This window comes from Vulpes lagopus, chromosome 1, assembly GCF_018345385.1.
Source record: "Vulpes lagopus strain Blue_001 chromosome 1, ASM1834538v1, whole genome shotgun sequence".
NCBI classification, from domain to species: Eukaryota; Metazoa; Chordata; class Mammalia; order Carnivora; family Canidae; genus Vulpes; species Vulpes lagopus.
This window is the reverse complement of record NC_054824.1, coordinates 74,800,016-74,824,767: the sequence shown is the minus strand read 5'-3', so window position 1 is coordinate 74,824,767 and position 24,752 is coordinate 74,800,016. Positions and strand designations below refer to the sequence as shown.

The 24,752-nt window shown below is 48.6% G+C and overlaps 1 protein-coding gene across 6 annotated transcripts; it reads left to right on the top strand.

The window, feature by feature from the left end:
* Positions 1-1,010: 1,010 nt before the first annotated feature.
* NRROS (negative regulator of reactive oxygen species) lies at positions 1,011-24,263 on the top strand. Of its 6 annotated transcripts, none has more exons than XM_041772406.1 (4): positions 1,021-1,102; positions 19,435-19,552; positions 19,853-19,973; positions 22,196-24,263. In XM_041772406.1, exons 2-4 carry the CDS (start codon positions 19,485-19,487, stop codon positions 24,146-24,148), a joined length of 2,142 nt encoding a protein of 713 aa, XP_041628340.1. In that variant the 5' UTR covers positions 1,021-1,102; positions 19,435-19,484; the 3' UTR covers positions 24,149-24,263. The 6 variants fall into 6 exon arrangements, with proteins under 6 accessions (XP_041628368.1, XP_041628340.1, XP_041628360.1 ...); XM_041772426.1 differs by lacking the exon at positions 1,021-1,102 and adding an exon at positions 4,593-5,044; XM_041772415.1 differs by lacking the exon at positions 1,021-1,102 and adding an exon at positions 14,624-16,607.
* The last annotated feature ends 489 nt before the right edge of the window (positions 24,264-24,752 follow it).

The following is a 24,752-nucleotide window of genomic DNA, read 5'->3' as shown; positions in this document are numbered from 1 at the left end:
CGTCAGTCAGAGGACAAATACCATGCGATCTCGTCCATATGTGGGATTTCAGGGAAAAACAGATGAGCAGGGCAGCACTGATGGCTCAGCGGTTTGGTGCCGCCTGCGGCCTGGGTGTGATCCTGGAGACCCCTGGATTGAGTCCCACGTTGGCCTCCCTGCATGGAGCCTGCTTCAGGGTGTGATCCTGGGGTCCTGGGATTGATCTTGCAGGAGGTTCCCTACAGGGAACCTGCCTCTCCCTCTGCCTGTGTCTCTGCCTCTCTCTCTCTCTGTCTATGAATAAATAAATAAAATCTTTAAAAATAAATAAATAAATAAATAAATAATATTAAAAAAAAAAACAGATGAGCAAAGGGACAGAGAGAGAAAGAAAGAGAAGTGAACCAGGGAACATGCTCTTAACAAACTGAGGGTTACCAGAGGGAGGGGTGTGTGGAGGGGATCAAACAGGCCATGGGGATTGGAGGGATTGGGGGATTCAGGACTGGGGGATTCAGGATTAGGGGATTCAGGATTGGGGGATTGGGGGTTGGGGGATTGGAGGCATTCGGGGCATTGGGGGATTGGGGGACTGGGGGATGGGGGTGGGAGGGTTGGGGGAACTGGATTGGGGTAATTGGTGGATTGGGGGATTGAGGGACTGGGGATTGGGGGATTGGGGGATTCAGGATTGGGGGATTGGGGGATTCAGGACTGGGGGATTTGGGATTGGGGGATTCAGGATTAGGGGATTCAGGATTGGGGGGTTGGAGGTTGGGGGATTGGAGGCATTGGGGCATTGGGGGATTGGGGGACTGGGGAATTGGGGGATTCAGAATTGGGGGTATTGGGGGACTGGGGGACTGGGGAGCGCGCTTGTCTGGGTCGGTGCTGCCGGGAGGCCCCCCCACCCCCCAGGGCAGCCCCCGCCCCCGCCCCCGCCCCTGTGCCGCCCCCGCCCGCGCCCCATGTGACCTCAGCTTCCGTCCGCCCCTTCCGCACGCGCTAAAATAAGCCGATGCCCGAGAGGAGCGGCGCAGCCCCGCGGCCGCGCTGTCGAGGAGGGAGGCGGCGGCCCGAGAGGATGCGCCCCGCGGAGCCGCCTGCGCCCGCGGGAGCCGTGAGTGGGGCCCGCGGGGGGGCTGGGGGCGCCCGGGGCTCCGCAGGGCGCTGTGCCCCGAGGCCGGCGCGGGCCCCGGGGGCGGGGCGGGGCGGGGGGACCCGGAGCCTCAGCGTCCTCACCTGTGAAATGGGCCGCGGGGCGCTGCGGGCAGCGCGAGCCCGCACCTGCACCTGCCGGGCCCGCCGCCGCCTTCCACGTGCTTCCCCTCCCGCGGGCCGGGCGCCGGGCACCGACGGCGCGTGTGTTCGCGGTGCTGGGGGCCGAGTGGGGGAGACCCGCGAAGCCCCTTCCCGGAGCGCCCCGGGACCTCGTGGGCCGATCCTGGGGCTCCCCGCGGGGCGGACCGACGGACGTGGGGGGCCGCGGCGCGGACAGGCGGCCACGTGGCCGCGGGGCCGGAGCTGCAGGGGGCGGGGGGGGGGCGGGAGGGGCCGGAGTCCGAGCCCGAGCCCGAGCCCGAGCCCCCCCCCACGCCCTGCAGCCCCCCCCCCGACACACGCACACACCAGGGCTTGGGACGTAGGTCTGAGTTCCTAGAGGTCATTAGGCCATCCTGGGCCAAGGGGGGTTGAAAAAACCCCAATAGAACAAAACAAAACCCTGATTCCTGCCTTTAGGTCAAAACCAAACCAAAACAAAAGCCTGTTTCACAGGAGGTTGCTTTCATCTAGTAGGTGCCCTCCTAGGAATGTCAGGAAAACCCAAGCAAACCTGATCCCACAGACTGCGCCCGCCTCCTCCAAAAGCAGGAAGATCCCAAGCAGAGAGCAGGGCCTGCGGCTTTGGCCTGGGCCCGGTGGGTCGGGAATGCAGGACCTCGTCTGTCCGGCCTCCTCCTTCATCACAGAAGAGCGATGGCCGGACGGATGATAACCTTCATTCTGGCTGCAGCGCGCATTCAGGCCACATGGTGTAAACTAGACTCTGGGTGGACACCTGGATGTGCCTCACACTGTCCCCTGACCCGCATTATAACCACGTAAGTCAGACGACACTGGGCTTTCAACCACGACCAACAAATGTCATCTTTCTCGGGACATGCTGTGTGCTCAGTGATGCTTACGGACACGTGTGCAGATTAGTGACAAATGTTTGCCTTTGATAGAACTTCCTTATTATGCTCATTTTCCACCTGACAAACTATTCTCAACATCCTTGAACAAATGTTACATGTCCATTGTTTTTTGGGGGGAGGCTTCTGGGGTAGGTTACACTGTGATCTCTGAAAGCTCACAGAGGTGAGGAGAGCGGAAAAGGACACTGGTACTTGGATCTTATCAAGCTTCACAAGCAACTGTAAACCTGAGGTCAGGGGTCTTTTAGTTGCAAATGACAAAAACCCAACTCTTCCTGGCTTCAGGGAAAAAAAAAGATTTATTGTTTTAGATAACTGGAAAGTCTATGTGGAATAACTTCAGGCATGGCTGGATCTAGGTGCTCAAACATTGCCAGCTTTGCCTTTTTTTCTGTTATGAGGCAGGTCCTAAAGCTGGTGACAAAGATACTCCCATTTCTCTATGAATTCAAAGAACTGCAGCTCCAATCTTAGTTCCCACTAGTTTGGCATCTGGAACAGGAACAGAAAGCTTCTTTCCCAATAGTTCTAATAACAGTCCTTCTGTTGATTCTCAGGGCTTGTGGTCTGTGACGTACCCATCATAAGCCAATCACTGTGATCGGGGGAAATAAAAGGCTCTGATGGGCCCAGCCAGGTGCTTAGGCCCCTCCTTGGAGTCAGGGATTGAGGTCAAACCCAAACAAACATGGACTTCTTAAGAAAGGAAGGGGGTTGGTTGTGTGACAGTGTAAATGTACTTCACAATACTGTGCTTTATAAAGCTTAAAAATGGAGAAGATGGTAAATTTTATGTTATGTGTATTTTACAATTAAAAAAGAATAAAAAATAAGGGTACCCAGGTAGTGTAGTTAGTCAAGCATCCAACTCTTGGTTTCCGGCTTGGATCATGATCTCAGGGGCGTGAGATGGAGCCTCGCACCGGGCCCGGCACTCTGCACAGAGTCTGCTTGAGAGTCTCTTTCCTCTCCCTCTGTCCCCCCTTCCCCCGTGCTGGTTTGCACACTGTCTCTAAATAAATAAATAATTTTTTTTTTAATCAAAAAAAGAGATAAAAGAAAAAGGAAGGGTTGTTTCCTTAAAGGGGAATTGAGGAGTTGTTACCAGAAGGAGAAATGCATGTGGGTGGGAAAAACCAACTGATTTCCAGAGCAAACCGCATGTGCCTTCTCACCGAAATGCATGAGTGATTTCAGACTGAACAAAGGGAATGAAGGAGGAAGTAGAACCCTGTCATGTTCTCAGTAGCAAGGTGGACGTGAGGAGCAGGCTGGTACCTGCGATGGCCTGAATGTGGCCACAAAGCCCTGAGAGGACCCAGGGACACCTCTGTCCAGCCCCAGCCCAGAACGTCGCTGTGCTCAGGTGCTAGCTGCGCGCCCCAAGAAACTCGGCTGTGCCTCCAAGAAGAGAATTGGGAGGGGGCTTCTCCACAGAAGTTAGCCCTTGGGCTCTTTTTTACCTTGACTCTGATCAAGCAGGACCTAAGTGTCTGAGGCAGCCCCATACCCACAGTGCCAGCAGGGGCTCGTCTTGGGGTACATACGCATCATGTTCTCCAGTAACCTCATGTCACCCCTTTTTAGATGTCAGGCTGGACACTGGCCCCTCCTGGTCCACCCATCATAGTCCCTTGGGTCTCTCTTGCCTTCCTGATGTTTCCCTGCGGGTCCCACCCGATGCCAAGGCTGAGCTCTCCTCCTCAGGTCATTCCATGCTTGGCCCTGGGTCACCTTCTTCAGCTTCAGATACGGTAATGGTCTCCCTATCACTGCCCCGACTGACACCTGAGACCTCCTCCTGGGACTCCCCTGATGGCCTTTCTCTTGTTCTAGTTTCTCAAGCCCCTCCTCCAATCCCTAGTTACTCTCTTTAATAATACTGGCTTCTTACTTCTTACTTCTAAATTCCCAGATTTTTTTACGCTTTCTAGCTCCTTTTGCAGAACCTCATCTTTGTCATAGGTACACTCCATGGCATTTTTTTTTTTTTTTTCATGATAGTCACAGAGAGAGAGAGAGAGGCAGAGACACAGGCGGAGGAAGAAGCAGGCTCCATGCACCGGGAGCCCGATGTGGGATTCGATCCCCGGGCTCCAGGATCGCGCCCTGGGCCAAAGGCAGGCGCCAAACCGCTGCGCCACCCAGGGATCCCCACTCCATGGCATTGACACAGGTTACCTCATCCCCACCGAAGACCATGGCCCCATGAACACTCAGGGGTGCCATTCAGAACATCAAACACCGCATGTACAGACATTGTCCAGTCGGAATGGACATTGTCATTAGAAGCAGGGTCCGGAATCCCTGGGTGGCTCAGCGGTTTAGTGCCGCCTTCAGCCCAGGCCGTGATGCTGGGGTCCCGGGATCGAGTCCCGCGTTGGGCTCCCTGCATGGAGCCTGCTTCTCCCTCTGCCTACGTCTCTGCCTCTCCCTCTCTGTCTCTCATGAATAAATAAGCAAAATCTTTAAAAAAAATTTTTTTAAAAAGAAGCAGGGTCCTGGGGCCCCTGCTGGGTCAGATGCGTACCTCCTTGGTTGCTGGATCATGGTGGGGGCCTGGCAGTTCCAAGAGAGGGGCCAGGCTCATGGGATACCTATTTACCAACAAATACAAACCTGTGCAAGCCAGCTGAGCTTTCACTCAACATATATTCCTCCCAGGCAGATGCATATCCAGCACTTCCTATCCGGGCCAAAACTCATCTCTGGTTTTGGCGTTGCTGAGCAATTAGTGAAGCCTTGAATTGCCTATCTGTAAAATGGAGAAAATGGATTTGAACATAGATGTTTTATACCCATGTTCACAGCAGCATTCTTCACAATGGGCAAATGGTGGAAATAGCCCAAGATCACACTGATAGGTGAGTGGGACAAACAGAACATGATCTATACATAAAATGGGACCATTATTCAGCCATAAACAGGAATGAATTTCTGATACATGCTGCAACATGGAGGGACTTTTTTAAAAGATTTTATTTATTTATTCATGAGAGATAGAGAGAGGCAGAGACACAGTCAGAGAGAGAAGCAGGCTCCATGCAGGGAGCCCATGTGGGACTCGATCCCGGGACTCTAGGACTACGCCCTGGGCCAAAGGCAGATGCTCAACCGCTGAGCCATCCAGGGATCCCCATGGAGGGATTTTGGGAACATGAAATAAGCCAGGCACAGAAGGACCAATATGACACGATTCCACTTACAGGAGGTGTCTAAATAGGAGAATGTATAGAGAAAGAACGAACGGTGGCTACTAGGAATTGAGGGGAGTGGATGCAGAGAGTTACTGTTGTTTAGTGGCAGAGTTTCAGTTTGGGATACTGGAAAGTTTCTTAAAAAAATATATTTTATTTATTTATTTATGAGAGACACAAAGAAAGAGGCAGAGACACAGGCAGAGGGAGAAGCAGGCTCCATGCAGGGAGCCCTGTGTGGGACTCGATCCCGGGTCTATAGCATCAGGCCCTGGGCTGAAGGTGGCGCTAAACCACTGAGCCACTCAGGCGTCCCGGGATGCTGGAAAGTTCTAGAGAAGAATGATGGTGAGATTGCATGGCAGTGTGACTGTATTTAATGCTACTGAGTGGTACACTCAAAAAGGGTTGAAATGGCAGATTATATGTGTATTTTAACCCAGTAAAAACTGGAGGTAATAATGCCTGTTCTGTAAAAATGTTGCAGAGTCCTGAGATCAAAGGTCTGTGAGAAACCTTTGCAACCTCAAGTGCTATTATTACCCGATAGCAATAAGCTATGATCCACTTGTTTTGGCTTTATCCAAGAATTCCCTAAAAATCATTGTTCTTTTGGGAGGGAAGTTTTTGTTGTTGTTTTGGGAGGAAAGATTGCTCCCTTTCCTCTGTGAATTCAAATAGGTTTTAAAGGAAAAAAAAAAAAGCAGCCTTAGAACACGCTGCCATCCTTAAACCGTACCATGAAAACTTTATTACTTTTCACCATTACCTATCTAAATACCCATTACAGAGCAGTGCGTTAAAGAGGGTATCAGCCACTCACACTGCAGTGTAAGCTACTTTCTTCCTAATTCTGGCTGAGAACAGTAAGGCAGTGATGATCAAATCTTTTTTTTTTTTTTAAACAAGACAAACTTTTCCCCAAATAGCTGACTTTGCAATCTCAATAAATTGACATTAACTAAACCGATCCAGAAGATTGAACAAGGAGTAACTTTATTTTTAGTTAAATCACTTGATGTGCATTCTAAAATATTTAGGGGGAAGAATGGCGATGACTGCAATCTATTTCTAAATGCATCAAAAACTAAGATGGTTTGAAGAATGGATAGAAGGATAGGTAGATGGACAGCTGTGTGAAAAAAGCAAGAGTAGTAATTTTTTTTTGGTAAAATGTTAATAGTAGAATCTCGGTGGTACCACATTCTTTCAACTTTGTTGTGTGTTTAAAATGTTCCTAATAAAATATTGGGGGAAAATTAAATCACTAACAATACCTAGTAACTGCTCATATTCCTTTTCATAAACATAAAAAGCAAATAATAAAAAGATAAAAAAAACTTCCATAAGAGCTGCAACTTTCTATGCTATTATACGGATCATTGCTCACCTGAACTATTAGGATGTGATGAGGAGGTGGCACATGCACTGGGCCTTGAAGGATGAATAGGAGGTTGGCAGCTGGAGAAGACCAGAGAAAGGGCCTTTCCCACAGAGGAACCAGTATGTGAGAATACACGATTTAGTCATGGGTAGCAAGTGTCCGCGGGCGGCTGGGGCTTGTGGTTGAGGTTGAGTTTTGCTGGATTCACAGACTGGGTTTCAACTGCAGCAGCTCTGACATTCTCTGGCTCCATCACCTGAGCCTTTGTGAGCCTCGATTCACCATGTGTGAAATGGAGATAACATTTATCTGCTGGGATTCGGGGAGGACTGTTACATGTCGAGCACCTGGCACAGCACTTATCCCTAGGTGAGCGCTCAATGAACATTAGCTGTTGCCACTGAGAGCCTGGGTAGCAATTTGGGAGCTTGACTACTACCGGGTCGCGCTGGTCAGCTATCTGGATGCTGTGTCATCTCATTCCCCCGTTGAGCCCCTTCTCAAGGGAACCCAGGTTGGAGGGGCGGCGGTAAGGCCTTGGTTCTCACTCTAACCCCTTTCCTGCCCAGAGTCTCCCACAGACTGAGTGGTGTGTCCTTCTCCCAACGTCCCCAGGTCACACCCCACAGTGCAGACGGATGGGGGAATGTACTGCTGCTCTTGTCTTCTTCTTTTTTTTTTTTTTTTAATATTTTTTATTTATTTATTCATGAGAGACAGAGAGAAAGAGAGGTAGAGACACAGGCAGAGGGAGAAGCAGGCTCCATGCAGGGAGCCCGATGTGGGACTCGATCCCGGGACTCCAGGATCACACACTGGGCCAAAGGCAGGTGCCAAACCGCTGAGCCACCCAGGGATCCCCTCTTCTGTCTTCTTTATTCCAATACCAGCTCCCTATTTGCACAGAGGAACTGTGCCTCCCCTTTAGTCCCAACACTACTTTTGTCTTACCAGTGAAGTCTCCACATTCCCTTATATCGAGCTTTCTCACATCCATTCTCTCATTCATTCTTGACACAACCCACAACCCTGTGAGGTGAGCGAGGCACCTCCGGCCCCACTGCGGTGTGAGAAAGAACAAACCTGTGATACTGAAAGGAAATGACAGGTTTGAAAGTAATGCATCATTGGTTGGGCGCCTGTCCACAGAGATTGTGCGGGTCTCTCGTAAACAAAGGTGACAACACACTCATTCCCACCACCAGCCCCGTAAGAGCAAGGTGTTGCTGCCCCAGAGGGAGCATATTTGCATTTTTAAAAACCTGTGACCTTGGAACAGTACAGAATGAACTGACTGACCGCCATTGTTTGTTTGTTTGGGTTTTTTTAGATTTTATTTATTTATTCTTGAGAGACACACAGAGAGAGGCAGAGACATGGGCAGAAGGAGAAGCAGGCTCCCTGCGGGGAGCCCGATGTGGAAATCGATCCCGGGACCCCAGGATCACAACCTGAGCCCAAGGCAGACGCTCAACCGCTGAGCCCCCCAGGCGTCCCCTCCCGCTGGTTCTAGGGGGCTGACCCTGAGCACCTAGGGAAGCCGCGGGCTCATTCGCAGCCCTGAGACGAAGTCTGGCAGGATAGAGTTCAGCATCACTCCACACTCTGACTGCCCCGAGTTGTCATAGGAAGAGCCCAAGAGAAGAAAATCTGCTGTGGCCTGCAGCCTCCACGCAGGTGCAGCCGGACCTCGGCCCCTCCCAGGTGAAGGCTCTTCTCCCAAGGTCAGGTGGAGTCTAGCTGGTCAGGTGTGCGGGGCTGCGGTGGGAACAAGGCCTCTGCATTTGAAACCGGTGCCTGGAAGCCATTGCACCGCGTTCCCTGCGGCGCTTTGTACGTACCACCTCCTCTCCATGGCCTGCGTGTTCGCACCTCCAAATACTGGTGGGTAGTCCCTTCAGAAATGCTGCAGTTCTTGGGGCGCCTGGGTAGCCCCAAATCTAAATCCCTTGGACCCTGAAAAAGAAAAATAATGTCATTAAATAACTTACTTTAGTTACTAGTCAATATTTTTTTCTTCCATTAACTCCAAATATGGTCATTTTAAGCACACTCAAAAAATAATTTCAATTCTAAGTACCTATAAGAAATTTTCTCTTTTAGGGGCACCTGCGTGGCTCAGTCGGTTAAGCGTCTGCTTTCAGTTCAGGTCATGATCCCGGGGTCCTGGGATTGAGCTCGGCACCAGGCTCCCTGCTTAGCGGGAGGTCTGCTTCTCCCTCTGCCCCTCCCACACTCATGCTCAGATGCGTGCTCTCTCTCTCTCTCCCTCTCAAATAGAATCTTAAAAAAAATTCTCTATTTTAGTGATATTTATTAGGCTCTGATTATAACATTTTTTTTAAATCTTTTTTTTTTTAAGAATTTTATTTTATTTTATTTATGATAGTCACAGAGAGAGAGAGGCAGAGACACAGGCAGAGGGAGGAGAAGCAGGCTCCATGCACCGGGAGCCCGACGTGGGATTCGATCCCGGGTCTCCAGGATCGCGCCCTGGGCCAACGGAAGGCGCCAAACCGCTGCGCCACCCAGGGATCCCTGATTATAACATATTTTAATTAACAATAGATTAATTTCATTCTTTAAAAACTTGTCTTAATATAGTAATTAAAGTTGATTGTTGGAAAATTAGAAAACACAAGGAAGCAAAAATACAGATTTGATAAAAGTAAATATCAGGTGGACTTCTCCCCCACTGTTGAGATTCAGGTGTGGAACCCTATCAACTGTTTTCCGTGCACATGCAGATGAACACATATTCTTTGCAAACTTGGGATTATACTGTGCATTCTCTTTTTGCATCTTTCTCTTTTTCTTAGTATTTTATTATGAACATCGTTCTTTTTAAAAAAAGATTTTATTCATTTGAGAAGAGAGAGATCATGAGCTGGGGTTGGGAAGATGGAGAAGCCGACTCCCCACTAAGCAGGGAGCCTGGCACAGGACTTGATCCCAGGACCCTGAGATCTTGATCTGAGCCAAAGGTATGCTTAATTGACTGGGCCTCCCAGGTGCTCCTGAACATCTTTCCATGTGGCTAAATACATTGCCACTGAAGCATTTTTAATTGCAGCACATTATCCCCATCATATGGTTGTATCATAACATATTTAGCCAGTCCTTTCATTGTTGGACTTGTAGATGGTTTCTGCTTTTTAAAATTATTACTAATATTGCACCGAATATCTCTGTAAAAATATTTTTGCATACATTATAATTCCTTAGGATAAACCCCTAGGAATGGAATTATTCAATCAAAAGTAATCTACGGTTTCAGTCTTTGATAAATTTTGTAAAATTGTCTTTAATAAAAGTGTGCCAATTTTCTCTCCCATCTTCGGGGTATAAGACAGTTCTGGGGGCGAAGGGTCCTTAAAAGCCATTGTTGCCTATGTTTTAACAAGTTAAAAGAGAGAAAGCCAGGGAAGCAAATTATGAAGTCTGAATTCATACATCAAAATTCTAAATGCCATGTTACCCCAATCCTCAGTATGCAAGTTCTTTTAATTTTTAAAAAATTTATTTGAGAGAGAGAGAGCATGAGTAGGGAGGAGCAGCAGAGGGAGAGGGAGAAGCAACTCCCCACTGAGCAGGGAGCCCGATGCAGGGGCTTGATCCCAGGACCCCGGGATAATGACCTGAGCCAAAGGCAGACACTCAATTGACTGAGCCACCCAGGCGACCCTTCAAGTTATTTTTGGATGTATTCACCATGTGAACATTGATTCTTTGCAATATACAGAAATATACTAATTCGACCAAATATTACAACTGGTTCTTTACTTTTATAACTATTTTTCATTTTCTTTCACATATGAAACCAAAATCAAATTTTAAAAATCTTTGGATTTAAAAGTGTACATTTTGGACATTTATCCAAAGAAGATGTGGAAATAGGCCAATAAAAACATGTAAATACTCAACATTACTAGTCATTGGGGAAATGCAAATCAGAATCCCAGAGATAGCACTTCATACCTGGTAGGATGGTTGGACTAAAAATGAATGGAAATAACCAGTGTTGATGAGGATGAGGAGAAATTGGAACCCTCATACACTGCCAGTGAGAATGTAAAATGATGTAGAAACTGGAAATATCAAACAGAATTATGCTACAACCCAGCAATTTCATTCCCAGGATGTATACTCAAGAGAATTGAAAACATGGCTACACAACAGCTCATACGAGAATGTTCATAGACGCATCATTCATAATAACCAAAAGGTGATAACAATCCAAATGTTCATCAATTAGTGAATTCATAAAGAAATGTGGTAAATTTTTCCATACAACACAATATTATGCAGCCATAAAAGGAAGGAAATACTGATACATGCTACAACATGGATGAACTTTGAAAGCATGAGGCTAAGTGAAAGAAGCCAGACATAAAAAAGCCATATGTTGTCCGATTCAATATATATAAAATGTCTAGAATAGGCAAATCCATAGGAATGGGAAGTAGATTGGTGGTTGCCAAGGGATGGGATAAGTGACTACCAATGGGTATAGGGTCTCGTTGTGGGGTGACGCAGATGTTCTGGAATTAATGGTGATGGTTGTACAACTTTGTGAATATACTAAAAACCACTGAATTGTACATTTTAAAAGGGTGAATTAGATGGTTTGTGAATTATATACCAATTTGAAAAGTACACCTTGTGTCTTATTTATACGAAAACATAAAGTGTCTTTAAAATTTTTAGGCATTTTTCTTAGATTTCATAGCTAGTTATCAAAGTAATCCTAAACTCACTATTCAAGAGTTGAATAGTTTTATTTATTTATTTATTCATTCATTCATTCATTCATTCATTCTTCTCTAGGGCCTCAGTCAGAGGACTTGAGCCCCTCTCGTCTTGAATTTAAAGTTTGACCCAAAATGTCATTCTTACTTTTCTTTTTTTTCCTTCCCTCTTTCCCTCCCTTTCTTCTTTCCTTTTCCAGACTACATTTTAAGCAGTAAATATACCTTGCTAAACCATTTGCTTGGTGTCAGTACAATTTCTCCAAGCAAAAATCTTGCAAATCAAGTTAGTTTTATGTGCAGATAAAACAGAAATGATGTCTACAATTATCTAACACGATGATTTGTCAGTATGCAAATAGGTCAATTTTCCTGTTATAAGAATCTCATTAGAATGCATTTTTTATTTCTTTTATTTTTCTTTTATTTGTTTACAGAGGGTGCAGGTGGGGAGTGTAGAGAAAGAATCTTTTTTTTTTTTTTTTAAGATTTTATTTATTTATTCATGAGAGACACAGGCAGAGGGAGAAGCAGGCTCCTTGCAAGGAGCCTAATGCGGGACTCGATCCCAGGACCCCAGGATCACACCCTGGGTGGAATGTAGGGTCTCAACCATTGAGCCACCCAGGCATCCCTGTTTGTGCTTTTATGTGTTAATTTTTCATAATTTTAAATTTTGAAACCATTTTGAACTTGCAGAAATGTTGCAAAAATAACTAAAAGAATTCCCATAAGTTCTTCACCTCTGTTCACCAGCTGTTAACATTTGTCATATTTATTTCCTCTCTTTCTCTCAGGCCATGTGAAAGGAGATTACATAACTTATAGACATCATGAAACTTCACCCCTAAATACTTCAACATGCATTTCTCCAAAATAAGGGCACTCTCCTACATAACCAAAAAGTCATTTTCATACCTAAGAAAATTAGCAATAATCTGATAATATCATTTCTACGTAATACCATCTGAAAACACATCATTCAGTACCCATGTAAATTTACCTCAGTTGTCTCAAATTTTTCTCTTAGAGATTTTTAAAAATCCAAAATCCACTCAAGGTACATTCATTACACTTGGTTATTATGCTTCTTAGTCACTTGTAACCAGATCTCCTTTTTTTCCTCCTAACTGCCTTTCTTTGTGTTTCAAGACTTTGACTTCTTTGAAGAGCCCAAGCTAGTTGTCTTATAGGACAATGTACAGCCTGGGTCTGTCTGATTGTTTCCTTATGACTGGATCCAGGGCAAACATTTCCAGCAAAGCTATCTGCCGACATGGGGCTCTGTGTTTCCCAAGGTGCCACACCTGGAAGCTCAGAGTGTCAGGTGGTCTCACCGTGGGAGATGCTAAGTTTGAACATTTGGTGAGGGCTAAAGTCACTCTAATTTTTTTGCTATGGATCAAAGAGACCAAAGCTATTTGTCTGGGGCTTTCAAATACTTCTTGGTAGTAGGAATTATTTGAAGTGGTCACAGACTGGGGTTTCTGTTCTTTATTATCTAGTCTCTGTGGTGTGTGACCAGCTGCCCTTCCCTTTCTCCCAGAATCCCAGGTGGGATTTGCTCTTTTATTTTTAAACAAAGGCAGATTCCCTTTCTATGGAGACCTCTCACTAGCACCCGTACCTTTCACATTCACTGGTGTGTGTCAACCTCACACATTCACACCCCCGCACTTCTCTGCTTCTAGAGATTAATTCCCCTCAGACCGGTCTACAAAGATTTGTTCCTGACATAGCACCTCTGAGAGTTACTAGCTTTCTCCAAAGACCCCTCTGTTTACAGCTTGTTCAGCTTATCTGATTATTTAGAGGAGAAAATTCTCAATTACATGCTAATGTATGTATGACACTCTTAACACTCACATGCTAATGTATTTTAACACTCTTAATACTTAGCGATAGCGCCTTTAGCAAAGAGGGTGCAGTCCCAGCTCTGTAGTAGCAGGGGTGAGAGGGGGTGGGCAGGTGACGATGTGGGAGTGAGCTGATATTCAGGGTGCCCCTGAATACTATAAATCCAGCATCCTTTCCTGAAAAGGAATTAAAACCTTCCCACACAACAAAACCAAAACGCAAGTCAGACTTATTACTTAATATTCCCAAACTTTTAGTTTGAGGAGATCTTTTTATGGACAAAAATACCTGTAGATTGGCCTTTCCATATGGTTGTGTTTTACTACCCACTGATTAAGAATATTTGGAATGAGTTACCCTTTAAAAAAAGTTTTATTTTATTAATACAGGAAAATCTACATGCATTTGGGGGGAAAAAAGTAGTATACGTGTATGTTTAAGTGTTAGATGATCTAACAAAACTAGGGATGCTGCTGCACCCCCCTGAACAATTTTGAATTTTGTGATGGTGGGAACAGGGAAATTTCAGGACTTCAAGAAGCAGAGACCTGTTTAAAGATTGCACTGACAACTTTCTTCCCTATCCACCGCAAAAGCAAGCAAAACCCGCATGTCCCCTCACTGAAGCCATTCCTTAGCCTGCATGTCGCCATCGTCTTCCATTCAAGTGGTCCTGAGCCCAGAACTGATGTGGTCATGGGAATGCATATGGAAAGTGCTCCCCCAGCATACAGCTAAGCTGCTGCTGGCCGGATCCGGGCACCCTGTCCAAAAGGAGTAAATGTCCCCATCCCTGTCAGCCTGCAAGGACCGTCTGCTCGGTCTTCCTTTCCCTTCTGTGGCTCAGTGAAGCAGAAGCTTCTCCTACTATTTTGTGGAAAGAGAAAAGGCAAACAAGCATACATTCTATAACAAAGAGGAATTTTTATGGCTGATATGCATTCTTCCTCACTATTAGTGTTCTCTTATTCTATAAAGCCTTGATTCATATTGTTTTTATGAAATAAATCTGTTTTCACCACTTATTTATTATAACTAGGTGTGAACAGAGAAGAACCAGATAAAAAGCTATATTGTATTTCTGACTAAAAAGGAACACTGGGGGGGGGGGGGGGCGGAATCCCTGGGTGGCTCAGCGGTTTAGCGCCGCCTTCACCCCAGGGCCTGATCCTGGAGACCCCGGATCGAGTCCCACATCGGGCTCCCTGCATGGAGCCTGCTTCCCCCTCTGCCTGTGTCTCTGCCTCTCTCTCTCTCTCTGTGTGTCTCTCATGAATAAATAGATAAAATCTTTAAAAATATGTAATAAAATAAAAAATAAAAAGGAACACTATAGGGGGACCTGGCTGGCTCCGCTCTGTTGGTAGAGTGTGCGGCTCTTGATCTTAGGGTCCAAAGTTTGAGCCTTACGTTGGGCATGGAGCTTCCTTAAAATAAATACATTAATTTTTTAAAAAGAAATACTGTATAGACATGGGATTGATGTGGGTCGAATCACAGGTTTCCATGATAGCCAATTAGAATGCTTAGTCTCAAGACTAATGACTGCATAGGGGATGCCATGAAGCATTGGAGGTCCTGATATTGCAAGGACTTCGTAGAGAAGAACCGACAAGAACATTTTGTGATGATTGAACACAGAGTAGTTAGAAGATGAAGAAGAAATATAAATGTAATACTAAGAGAACTTGACTCTCCCAGAAGGTAGGATTTATAATCTTAATATCTCCAAGTGAGATGTGTTTACAGACGTGCTACAGTGCTTGTCCTGCTAGCACCTGGCTCCATAGTGCCTTGTCTTTCAAAGCTTTTCATTAATCAGAAGCTCACAATCTCTGGCATTAGCCATGATCATGAAAACCATGACTGGATAAAATACAGAGACCGTGGGATCCCTGGGTGGCGCAGTGGTTTGGCGCCTGCCTTTGGCCCGGGGCGCAATCCTGGAGACCCGGGATCGAATCCCACGTCGGGCTCCCGGTGCATGGAGCCTGCTTCTCCCTCTGCCTATGTCTCTGCCTCTCTGTCTCTCTCTCTCTGTGACTATCATGAATAAAATAAAAAAAAATATAGAGAGACCGTATAGAAATTGTCAACTGAATAAAAGAATATAGAATTGTCGATTGTATAAAAGAGAGCAGGACTTACCATTTTTTTGCCTTCACACTTGGAAAACTCTTCGATCTTGTTACCTGGTTTAGGAAGATACAAGCAGAGTCTGTTAATGCCATCTGCTTCTCGTGTCAGGACCTCAGCTTTTATACGGGGGACTTTCCCAGTGGTCACCCAGACCAGGAGGAGACGTGATACTTATTCAAGCCCTACTTGGGTTGATTTGCAGTTCCTTGTGGCTACAGTTCCTTTGTGGCTCCTGCAATGGTTCACAGTCCATGAAATGGGAACCATGGATCCAGGCCCTTTTAATTATAGTGAGGGGAGGTTTCAGGTTATCTCATTTAAATTATTAATGTTATACTGCCATGTATGCCCTCCATTATAATTATTTTCCTTTCACTTCTCTTTCTCTACAAAATATGTAGTTAAGATGATTTGACTTTATAAAAGATGTATTTTCTAGAAGATGTCAGAGAGATTGAAGTGGGGCAGTTATTATTGCCACAAGCTTAGATTCTCTGTTAATAGCTAGAGACTCTGTTGAGTGATCCTCACCCAAAGGAAGTTAATTTTGGGTGTGTGTGAGGGGAAGCAGTTGTATGTACACAGTAGAAGGTTCATGGGATTTTCAGTGAGATTTGGCATCCAAACTCATCTTGTACTCTTTGCAGTGCAATGGCTTCGAGGAATCCTATATACTCCTGAAATAGTGTTTCTCAACCTGAATGGTTATTAATTTTGAAAGCTTTTTATTCTTTTCAGAGTCATTGTATGCCTTTTTGTTTAGGACTGATCCAAAGCCATTCTCACTTACATCATTGTATCTGTTAGGGTCCAACCAGGAAACAGAAACACCTAGATTATTTTTTAAAGAGGAAATTTATTTTTTATTTTTATTTTTAAAAGATTTTATTTATTTTTTCATGAGAGACACAGAGAGAGAGGCAGAGACAGGAAGAGGGAGAAGCAGGCTCCTGCGGGGAGCTCGATGTGGGACTCGATTCCAGGACCCCCGGGATCACGACCGGAGCCGAAGCAGATGCTCAACCATTGAGCCACCCAGGCGTCTCTAAAGAGAAAATTTAATGCAGGAAATTGGCTTCACCTGATAGAAAAGGCTGAGAAGGTAACTGGCAAGTAGTCAACTCAGAGGTTAGCAATTTCAGGAAGTTGTGATCTGCCCTAGGTAGGGGAAAGGTAAAGGCAGGAAGATGTTACTGGAGTCTAGGAGTCGCCAGTAAAAGCTCAAGGACGGGGACGCCTGGGTGGCTCAGTGGTTGAGCGGCTGCCTTTGGCTCAGGGCGTGACCCCGAGGTCCTGGGATCGAGTCCCACGTCAGGCTCCCTGTGTGGAGCCTGCTTCTCCCTCTGCCTGTGTCTCTGCCTCTCTCTGTGTCTCATGAATAAATAAATAAATTCTTAAAAAAAAAAAAAGTCAGCTCCCTGTGATACAGAGCAGGGTAAGACATCTATCAGGACAAACAGCTCTCAACAGCATACTCATCTGTTACTGGGATTAACCTTGTTATAGAATTTATTAACATAAAAAATAATTAACATAGAATTGTAATGCAATCTTCCTGCATATTTTTCACATATTCAGTTGGTATAATGATATATTTATTCTTCCATCCAAATTTTTCATTCTTTTCCCTTCTTTGTGCAACTGTTAAATAACCCTGGAGATTACACATAACCACCAGTCAATGGGCTCAATGGTGTTTAAAACTCATAAATAGTAATTATGTTATTAACTACCTTCATAGTTAATGAAGCACTTACACATATACTGCTTGATCTTATAAAAACTCTGAATAGTTATTATTATCCCCACTTTATAGAAGGATTATCTGAGTCTTGGAGACTTTAAATGAATTGCTCAAGGACAAAAAAACAAATACTGGAGCCAGAATTCAAACCCTGGTCTGTCTGATTCTAAATCCCATAATTTTCCCATGCTGCCTCATGAGAGAAAGACTTGCCCAGAGGGAAGGGCAATAATTTTTCTTTCCTGGTTGGCTAAGTTTAGGAGGAAGGAGAAAATAGATTTTAAATTTGCAGAAATTTTCTCATTGACCCAGAAATTAAAATCATACTCTGGGCATGACATCAGGCCTATCTAGCATTCCAGTCTTCAGTATAAATTGAAATTGACTGTTCTGGAAGGGTCATTGTCACAGTAGCATGTACCATCCCAAGCCTGACAGAGGGTGTGAGGGAGGAAGGGAAGGGACAAGTCCATGGTTCCCTGTCTTTTTTTTTTTTTTTTTAAGATTTTATTTATTTATTTATTCATGACAGACACAGAGAAAGAGAGAGAGAGAGAGAGAGAGGCAGAGACACAGGCAGAGGGAGAAGCAGGCTCCATGTAGGGAGCCCGACGTCGGACTCGATCCCAGGACTCCAGGATCAGGCCCTGAGCCGAAGGCAGGCGTTCAACCGCTGAGCCACCCAGGCGTCCGTCTGTCTTCAATAAAATACAGGACACCCAGTGAGGTTTGAATGTCATATAAACATTGAATTTCTTTAGTATAAGTATGACCGAAATATTGCATGGGACATATTTACACTAAGAAGTTATTTGGGGCAGCCCGGGTGGCTCAGCGGTTTAGCGCCACCTTCAGCCCGGGGTGTGACCCTGGAGAACTGGGATCGAGTCCGGCGTCGGGCTCCATGTGTGGAGCCTGCTTGTGTCTCTGCCTCTGTGTGTGTGTGTATTTCATGAATAAATAAAATCTTAAAAAAAAAAAAGTTGTTATCTTACATCCAAATGGCATCCTGTAATTTGCTAAATCTGGTAACCTTATCTCAAGGTGGGCAGTGATCCCAAGGTTGTTTCCTGTGCCTGTGTGTGTTTCCTGGGATGATCCTAAGGACAGAGCCCATATGGCTCTCCTTTTGCCATCTGTGCCCTGTACATGCCCTGAGGTAGTAGTTCCTGCACAGGTGCAGAAGCGGAAGGAGGGCTAGGAAGGGGATTCCCAGTGTCCGGCACAGACTGATGCATTCTGAATTAGAGGTTCCCTCTGTGGTAAGGAGAGCTGACCTGACCTGAAGTGAAGGCTAAAGTTGATTTACCTGGTTTCACTTTGTTTTTCTGCTAGTCTGTTTTCACTGCTGAGTATTCAGATCTGACTAGGAAGTTAAAGTTAGCCTCAGAGATGTGTAAACTCATTCAAAGAAAGAGAAAGAGGAAGGGGCCCAAGGTGGCCTGGATGTGGGTCCCCTGGAATGGGTGAGGAGGTTCAGATTAGTGCTCGTGCTGCTGGCTTCAGAGACTAGGAAACAGGCCCTGTGGTCCTTCCAGAGGCAGATGGCAAGGAGAGGACGGGGCAGATGAAATGCTGGGCCAGGCACTTCCTCTGATTGTGAGGAACGCAGAGCTGAGACGGAAATGCCACTGGGCTATAAGCCCTCCCAACAGGAGGGCAGTCAGTTCAACAGCACCTTCAGGGAGGGAAACTATGTTGGTTCCTCATCCTGGAGCTCAGAGGGGGGACCCTGGGGTCTGTTCTCAGCCCTGCTCCTAAGTTGATCTGGAGCCTCGAATAAGGCCCTATTGTCTCTGGGCCTTTGAACGTTCTCCTCTAGAGCTGTGATGGCAGAGGGTATAGTAGATTTCCATCATGGTTTCTCTCAGTTCTAAAATTGTTGCTATATGTGTAATTTTAAGCCTTCTCATGGTTCCTGTTTTGTGTTTACTGGCCAGGTAAGAGGGCTGGCGACCAAAGTTCATCAATAATACTTACTATATCTGAAGATTACTTTTCGTTTGCCCCTCAGTGTTTTCTCTTATCCAGGCAAAATACCAAAGTCCTTTTTTTTTTTTTCCAGAAGACTGTATCCAAATGAGTTAACCAGTGAGATCTACCCTCCTAAAAACCTCATGTCAACATAGTAATTACTAACTCTATGGGACCAGAAGCTACAATTAATGTTTCAATCCCATTTCAGCATTCTTTCACTCATTTATTCATTTGGCAAATATTTATGGAGCTCAGAAGATGCTTCAGGCAGATTTGAGGTCTGGGAGGAAAACTTCAGCAGAACTACAAAACATGCCAAACTCCAGGTGACTTCAGACCTAGTTCCTCAAGTCCTTTGCCTCTCTCTTCTGTTGGTGGGATCTTAAAGTTTCAGCGTTCAGCCACCTGTACATCAAATGTAGAGGCAAAACAAAAATAAGTTGCGATGAAAGCTTGAAAGTGTTGGCTAACGAGGTATTTGAATAATCTGTGGGTTTCCACCTCCTTATAGCTGTGGGCCTCCAAGACCAGACATAGCTGGGAACTGGCTCTTTCTACCAAGAGCGCAAAGCAGCCTTTGAGCATGTCCTTCTCTTACCCATTTTTTCCTTGCCCTCTGTCCACAGTGCTGCACTTGAGATGGAGTTACTGCCCCTCTGGCTCTGCCTGGGTTTTCACTTCTTGACCTTGGAATGGAGAAATCGAAGTGGAATGGCCACAGCAGCTTCCCAAGGCGGCTGCGAGTTGGTGAGTTTTCCCGGGAACTCTGAGCTGTCTGTTGCTTCTGTCCTGACAAGGATTGGTCCGTTTGGAAAACTGGTGGATTGTCCATCAAAGAGGGCAGGGAATAAAGAAACCTGAAATCACTCTGTAGCTGGCTGGCACGATGCTGTGTGCAAGCTGCTCCTTAACCAAAGGTTAAGATGATACCTGGGAAGGGCCAGGCCTAGGTTAGATACCCGGAACAAGAACACCTTGTTAAAAATCTGGATGATTGAGCTCCACTAATGGTATCAGAATCCCTGTCTAGGGCATAGTAGTAAAGTTGGGTAAACCCTGACTCAGAGCTTGTCTATGAGCCAACAGCAGACATGCAAACAGCTGCCCTCGCTGTGCTGCAGACCAACATCCTTGATCACATTCAGGCTTAAGATGATTCAGGGAGTGGAGAGCTGAGCTTTTCCAGTTTACCCTCTCCGGGGCTTTCAGCCTATATGTGGAAACAGACTTGGCTCATAACAACTGAGCACATTTCTGGAAATTTTCTCCCTTGCCTATAAGTCCATGATACCAAAAGTCTGCTTGGGAGACATACATTTAATAAACATTTCTCAGGTAGGTCCTGTTATATACTAGGCTTAAATGTTGGGGTTAATACCTATGTTCGAAAATATGTTCTTAAAGCTGATAAATCTGAAAAACCCAGCTGGTCTTGATTCTTAGCCAGTTTTAGTAACCTCTAACCACTATGCTGTGTGGTATTTTCCAGTATGGAGTAGGGGTTATGAGCCAGACCAGGTTTGAACGCCAGCTTACTGGCTGGTGACAGTGGCAGGAGGGGCACTCTGTGTCTCAGTTTCCTCCTCTGTGAGATATGGAGTAGTGGTACCAACCAATGATACCCTAACCCTGCATTGTCATGATGATGAAATGGGTTAGTGTATATAAAACTCCCAGAACAGAGCCTTGTATGTAGTAGCAGCTGCGTGTCTTATCTGTTATTCTTGTTGTTAGGCTGTGCTACTACAGACTTCCATTATTCCCTTACAGAAGCAATGGAAGATTAATTCCCGTGAAGGGAGCTAACTCGGGAAAGAGGAGGGAATAAAGTGTGAGTTCTTGGATAGCCTTTTAGGGTTCAGGCTAGACCCCCTGCCTGACCCTCTCCAGCCTGGCGCGCAGGAGCAGGGGTCAGGGGTCGGCTGGCAGGGAGCTCCAAGAGTGGATTAGGTGAGGCTCTTTGAAGGCTGAGAGTTTGAGAGCTCAGGTGGCCCCCTTGCCTAAGCCCCATGTTATCAGAGAATGAACATGGTGAGGTCTCAGGCTCTTACAGCCATTCTGTGGGGGTGCAGGGAATCGCAGAGGTGTGACGCCATAGCCGCAGCAGCTGTGGTGAGGGTCTCACAGGGTCTCACAGCTTGAAGAAAAGCCCCTGACCACAACATTCTCCAGAGAGTCCCTGTTAGGAGAAGGCCAGCACTTCCTCAAAGAAAGAAATACACCTTATTTCTGCGTGGGGAGATCGAGCTTTGTAAAGATGGCAGTTATCCCTCCAATTCACCCATGATTATAATGCGATTCCAATCAAGATGCCCAAGACATTGGAGGGGAGGGGAAGTGTGAAAGGAAGTTGACACATTCTTTCGGATGTTCCTCTGGAAATTAGAAACAGCTTAAACGCTCAACAGTAGATTAATCGAGTCAGGCTAACCATCGGAGCTAACGTTTATCAAGCACTTAGGGGCCGGGTTCTGTATTGTTTTACATAAACAATCACACGGAGTCCTCAAGGAAAAAAAAAAAAAAAAAGCTTCTATGAGAAAACCGTAATTTGCATTTTAGTGGAGCAACGAAGGTCCCAACGGTTAGGGAACCAGCCCGAAGTCACCCGTTTGATGAAGAGCAGAACCGAAAGGGGCTGCCGCCGGGATGCTTGCTCCTACTCGCGCAGGGGGCGCTGAGAGCCGGGCGCCCAGTAGGACGGGCTGGGGTTTATTTTCGTTGCCCTGGCGGCGTGTCTGTGGGCACTTCGGGGGGCGTGGAGGTAGGTCACTGGACGGCTTGCCGAGCTGACCGTTTGCACAAAGCGAAGCTCCCCTCTCGTTCCGCTTTTCCCCGTGCTTCTTCCGAGAAGCAAAGAGGGTGTCCGGGGCCGCTGGCGGCGGTGCAGCGCGGGTCCCTGTGGGTCCCTGCGGGAGGCGCGCGCCCCGGGGCCTCCTCCGCGCTGACCGCTGTGTCCGGGGACCTAGGTTGACGGAGGGGCCGACTGCCGCGGCCGGAACCTCGAGGCCGTGCCCGCCGACCTGCCGGCCTCCTGCCGGCGCCTCCTCCTGGACGCCAACCCGCTCGGGACCCTGTGGAACCACTCGCTGGGCCGCTACCCGGCGCTCGAGAGCCTCAGCCTGCGCGGCTGCCGCCTCGAGCGCATCGGCCGCGCCGCCTTCCGAGGCCAGGCCCGCGTGCGCAGCCTGGCGCTGCCCGACAACCGCCTGGCCGAGAGCTACCGGGACGCGGCGGCCGCCTTCCGGGGCCTGCGGGCTCTGCGGACGCTCGACCTGTCGGGGAACGCCCTGACGGAAGACATGGTGGCCGCCCTGCTGCGCCACGTGGCGTCGCTGGAGTCGCTGGCGCTGGCGCGCAACGCCATCATGCGGCTCGACGAGTCGGTGTTCGAGGGCCTGCGGCACCTCCGCGAGCTCGACCTGCAGCGCAACTACATCTTCGAGATCGAGGCGGGCGCCTTCGACGGCCTGGTGGGGCTGCGGCGCCTCAACCTGGCCTACAACAACCTGCCGTGCATCGTGGACTTCCGCCTCACGCGGCTGCGGGTGCTCAACGTCAGCTACAACGCGCTGGAGTGGTTCCTGGCGGCGGGCGGCGCGGCCTTCCAGCTCGAGACGCTCGACCTGTCGCACAACCAGCTGCTCTTCTTCCCGCTGCTGCCCGGCTGCGGCCGCCTGCGCACGCTGCTGCTGCGCGACAACCTGCTGGGCTTCTACGCGCGCCTGGACAACGCGTCGGCGCCGCGCGAGGCCGTGGCGCGGTTCGTCCTGCTGGACGGCAACGAGACGCGCGTGCGCACCGTGCGCCTGTGGGACGAGGCGGCGGCCGGCGACCTGGGCGAGCTGCGCGTGCTCGACCTGAGCCACAACCGCTTCCGGTACCTGCCCGACGGCTTCCTGCGCGCCATGCCGGCCCTGGCGCGCCTCAGCCTCCGCCGGAACTGCCTGGCGTCGCTGCACTTCCGGCCGCGCGAGCCGCCTGCGGCGCTCGCGGAGCTGGACCTGAGCCACAACCTGCTGGCCGAGCTGCGTGTGGCGCCGGGCCTCCGCGGCCGCCTGCCAGGCCTCCGCGCCTTCAACCTCAGCTCCAACCGGCTCGCGGGCGTCCCCGCCGGCCTCTTCGCCGCCGCCGCCAACCTCAGCGCCGTGGACCTGAGCCACAACCGCATCGCGCTGTGCCCCGCGCCCCGCGGCCGCGCGGCCTGCGTGGACCTGCGCCACGCGGCGTCGCTGCGGAGCCTGGCGCTGGAGGGCTGCGGGCTGCCGCCGCTGCAGGAGCGCGCACTGCAGGGCACGGCGCTCACGCACCTAGACCTGTCGGGCAACCGCGGCGTGCTCAACGGCTCCGTGGGCGCGCTGCGGGCCGTGGCCGCCACCCTCCAGGTGCTGGCGCTCAGGAACGTGGGCTTGGGCCGCGGCCTCCTGGAGCTGGACCTGACGGGCTTCGGGCGCCTCCGGGACCTCGACCTGTCGGGGAACGCGCTGCGCGCCTTCCCGCGGCTCGGCGGCGGCCCAGCCCTGCGGCGCCTCGACCTGCGCGGGAACCGCCTCACGGCGCTGCCGCGGAGCGCGGTAGCCGAGCCGCTGGCGCGGGGCCTGCGCACCGTCTACCTCAGCCAGAACCCCTACGACTGCTGCGGCCTGGACGGCTGGGCCGCGCTGCAGCGCCTGCACGCCGTCGCCGACCTGGCCGCCGTCACCTGCAGCCTGTCCTCCAAGGTGCTGCGCCTCGCCGAGCTGCCCGGCGGCCCGCCCCGCGACTGCCGCTGGGAGCGCGTGGACACGGGCCTGCTGTACCTGGTGCTCGTCCTCCCCAGCGGCCTCACGCTGCTCGTGGCCGGCGCCGTGCTCTCCCTCACCTTCAGGGAGCCCCTGCTGCGCCTCATCAAGAGCCGCTGCCGCTGGCCGTCCGTCTACTGAGCCGGCCCGGCCCGGCGACCGACCGGTGCAGGCGACAGGCCCCGCGAACCGGGGTGGAGCCGAGGTGGAAGTTGAAGCCTCCGACGTCGCCAACGCTGGTGGTATCCGGGCGCGCCCTCCCGCACTGGGAAAATATTTATTAAGCGGCGCCCCGCGACGATAAAACAACGTCTCTCCATAAATGTTTTTTAAATGAAACTCGGCTCGTGTTTTTTTCTTTTGAAAAAAATTTTGTTCGTTCACGAGAGACACACACACTGAGAGACAGACACAGGCAGAGGGAGAAGCAGGCTCCACGCAGGGAGCCCGACGCGGGACTCGATCCAGGGACTCCGGGATCACGCCCTGAGCCACCCAGGCACCCCTAGACCGTATTTTACAGATGAGGAAACTGAGGTTTAGGGATGTTAAGTTGCCCACAGTCACAGACCGCTAACATGGTAAACCTAGAAATAGAAACCGCCCGTCCCGTATGGTAACAGAGAGCTGGGATTCTGCGTGTCTTCAGAGGCCCTTATATGGTAAATTGCTTAACTTCTCTGATCTTCATCGTCTTCCAGATGTTTTTCTTTTTTATAAAGATTTTATTTATTTACTCACGAGA

Excerpts from the sequence above, each read along its gene's own strand:
- NRROS (XM_041772406.1), top strand. The coding sequence starts at position 19,485 with ATGCTTCAGGCAGATTTGAGGTCTGGGAGGAAAACTTCAGCAGAACTA. Across the intron at positions 19,553-19,852 it reads CAAAACATGCCAAACTCCAG|TGCTGCACTTGAGATGGAGT; the intron begins GTGACTTCAGAC and ends CTCTGTCCACAG. Across the intron at positions 19,974-22,195 it reads CCCAAGGCGGCTGCGAGTTG|GTTGACGGAGGGGCCGACTG; the intron begins GTGAGTTTTCCC and ends CCGGGGACCTAG.